This window comes from Herpailurus yagouaroundi, unplaced genomic scaffold (genome assembly GCF_014898765.1).
Source record: "Herpailurus yagouaroundi ecotype Mexico unplaced genomic scaffold, PumYag 198, whole genome shotgun sequence".
Classification (NCBI taxonomy): domain Eukaryota; kingdom Metazoa; phylum Chordata; class Mammalia; order Carnivora; family Felidae; genus Herpailurus; species Herpailurus yagouaroundi.
Genome location: NW_024412429.1, coordinates 8,141,813 through 8,145,280, shown reverse-complemented (window position 1 = coordinate 8,145,280; position 3,468 = coordinate 8,141,813). Strand labels below are relative to the sequence as shown.

At 42.5% G+C, this 3,468-nt stretch overlaps 1 protein-coding gene across 1 annotated transcript in view; it reads right to left on the bottom strand.

Moving 5' to 3' along the window:
* Positions 1-812: 812 nt before the first annotated feature.
* The window catches only part of SLC22A2 (solute carrier family 22 member 2), a 31,430-nt gene continuing 28,774 nt past the window's right edge, over positions 813-3,468 (bottom strand). The window contains exon 11 of the mRNA XM_040448719.1: positions 813-1,794. Coding sequence (XP_040304653.1) covers positions 1,728-1,794 — 67 coding nt within the window. The 3' untranslated portion in view covers positions 813-1,727. The remainder of the gene's footprint in view (positions 1,795-3,468) is intronic.

Below are 3,468 nucleotides of genomic sequence, written 5' to 3'. Positions count from 1 at the left end.
GATGTGCTTCTTCAAAACGAGGGAGAAAACCAAGGATGAGGAAGACTTCGGATCTAGCAGACAGAGGTACACAAAACAGAGGCACTGGACATACTCAGGAGGCGGGGACAGGAGGGCTCAGGGCAACAGCTGTGCAGTAGGGCTCAATGGCAGCCAGGCTCACTAGACCAGGAGAACTCCAGGCTCCAGGTGGGAAGGCTCTCTGGAAAAAGGAGCTGTGTTTGAAAGCACTGAGATATTTATAGTTTTATGAAGGAGTTGGGGGGGGGAGGAAATTAATGGTGAATATATAGAAAACAGCAACAAAAACCAAGGCTCAACAGGAACAAAATGCTGTGAAAAGAGTGGAAGAGTGATCATAGCACCCTATGTGGCTCAGCTGTTAGTAATAGTTACACAGCCCAAATTAGGCAGATGTTAACTATTTATTGAATAAAAATGTGATAACACAGAGTTTGAAGAGAAAAACTGTGTGTTGGATTGAGGACAGAGATGAAGAGAGCTAAATCTTCATATTTTATACCAGAAAGTCAATAGGTAATGTAATATTTATTTAAAAAATTTTTTTTTGTTTTTATTTTATTTTTGAGAGAGTGAGAGAGCGAGAGAGAGCAGGGGAGGGGCAGAGAGAGAAAGGGAGACACAGAATCCGAAGCAGACTCCAGGTTCTGAGCTGTTAGCACAGAGCCCAATGCAGGGCTCAAACTCATGAACCACGAGATCATGACCTGAGCAGAAGTCAGATGCTTAACTGACTGAGCCACCCAGGCACCCCAGTAATGTAATACTTAAAGTTAAAAAGGCAAGACGTATCAATATAAAGCAGGTTATTTAGATATATAAATATAAATCACAAGAGAAAGAAACAGCCGAAATAGTTGAAAATTATTCTGGAGGCATTGGTAGAGGTGGAATGGGGCAAGGAACTTTTTTTTGCATTATAGGTCTTGAAGTATTTAGCTTCTAAATATTAATTTATTATATGACCGTGGTAAAACTATTAATATAATTTTTTTAAACCACAAATTTAGAGAAATTTTTATCAGGGTGAGACATTACCACATCGGTTTAATAGGCCAAATTCAACACTGCTCCCTATCAAACTCTTCTCCAGATTTTTTTGTGGAAAGCACACGTTTGTATTCAACTCGTCTAAATGGAGCAGACTTACTGATTACTCATGTTGTATTTCTGATTCTTTATTTTAGTGTCCTTTAAACATCTAACCCAGATAATAATGTACTTTAAAATTTTGTCACCCATGTCACTTGAAAGGCCAATTTAAATTTCTTGGCATACATTCTGGACAACTTGATATTACTTTACATGTGTCATTTCTTTAAGAAAACAGGCTCTCTGCTCTACTTAATAGTTTTTCAGATCTTCTCTGTTCTGTTTCCCTGGCCCACGATTCTCCTATGTGTTTTGGTTTGATATCATTGTGGAGAAAAGAATAAAATACAATAAGATAAAGACAATTCCCAGCACACCAATAGCATTGTCCTAGGAATGCTGGGAATGGAGTGAGCTGGTGGGGCTTGGTAGGGTTTGGTCCCCTGGGTAGATTTTAATAAGTAGGACAACAAACTCTATTTGGCTATAGATTTAGGTTCGTAGGGTTCAAAACAAGGTAAGGTTGAATTATATGGGCACTGTGGTGGATGGAGAAATCTCTGGTCTGGACTCGTATCATCACAGCAAGGCCATAGCAAGAGTGGTCTCTCTTCTTAGTTTAGCGGATTGTCTACTTTCTTGACTTGGAGGTAAATCATCTTTTCTTTATTTTTTCTTGGTCTGCAGTAATAAAGAAAATGGAGAGGAGATAAAGAAATAATAAGGAAGCTATAAACCAAAATAAAGTGGGTAGTAAATGAATGGGACAAAAAATTGATGTCAGTTTTGTCCAGGATTAGTTTTGCAGTGTGTTCTGAGTGGTGATTCCTGAAAAGAAAATTGACAGAGCTTGGTGAACAACTAATGTGGTGGGGTGGTTCCAAAAATGCTCTTCTGGGACTGGCCTATGTTCCTTATTTTAGGTGTTCACTTTTCTATGTAATGGAGGATGTGGGCGATGACTTATTTAATCTTATATTGGTAAAAAATGATTATTGCAAAATCTAGACAGCTGTCATTTCTTGCAAATACAATTTTAGAAACTTTTTACCAAAGCTCATTTATTTTTCAACAGTTGCACAAGTGAAAAATCAACTAGAAATTTGTTCGAATTGCACATTTTCTCAGTCATCTTATCTTCATGAATACCAGGATGCTGCTGACACTCATTGTAGAGATGCTGGTTTCTTCGTTCTGCTGCTCCCAGACATGCCCTTCGATAGTAAGGCTGAGATCTGCAGTGGGGCGACCCCTGGGTCCCCCAGCTCCTTGCGGAATTTGCCCTGCTCGGGGATGCCTAGTCTTGCCTCAGCTTCTGGGCCAGTCTGAGACAGGGAGGGTAGCAGAAGCTCACCCGAATCCCCTGGCAGTGCTGGAGTTCTCTCAGACCCCAGGCGTTGGGGCCCAAGGAAGTCAGCTGCACTCCCGGGGTCTCTGTGCCAACAACAGTAATGGCAAAAGCAGCGGCAGCAACAACAGAAACAACAGTACCATCAGGAGCGGGAACACCAGCAACAACAACAGCAACACTAGCAACAGTGGCAACAACAGCAGTGACAACAGTGACAACGGCAACAACAGGAACAACAGCAACGGCAAAAGCAACAGCAGTAACAATAGCAACAGCAGCAACAGGAACCACCACGGTAGCAATAGGAACCACAGCAGCAACAATAGCAACAACAGCAACAACAGGAAGCACAGCAGCAACAACAGCAGCCGCGACAGCAGCATCAGTAGCAGCCGTGGCAACGACAGGAACGACAGCGGCAACAACGGCGGCAATAATAGTAACAATGGCAGCAATGGCAACAGTAGGAACAACAACAATACTAGGAGCCACAGCAGCAACAACAGTAACAACAGCAGCAGCAGCAGCAAGAGTAACTATGGCAACAGCAGTAATAATAATGGCAAGAACAGCAGGAACAGCAGCAACGATAGTAACAATGGCACCAACAGGAACCACAGCAGCAACAATAGTAACAACAACAAGAACAAGAACCGCAGCAGCAACAACGGTAACAGTAGTAACAATGGCAACAACAGCAGCCGTGACAGCAGCATCAGTAGTAGCCGTGGCAACAACAGGAACCACAGCAGCAATAATAGTAACAACAGCAACAACCACAGCGGCAACAATGGTGGCCACAACAATACTAGGAACCACAGCAACAACGATAGTAGCCGCGGGAACCACTGCAGCAACAGTAATGATGGCAACAGCCGCAGCGATGATAGTAACCATGGCAACAACAGGAACCACAGCCGCAACAATATTAACAACAACGGCAACAACAACAATCATAGTAACAATGGCAACAACAGCAGCAGCAACAGTAGTGACAACAACAA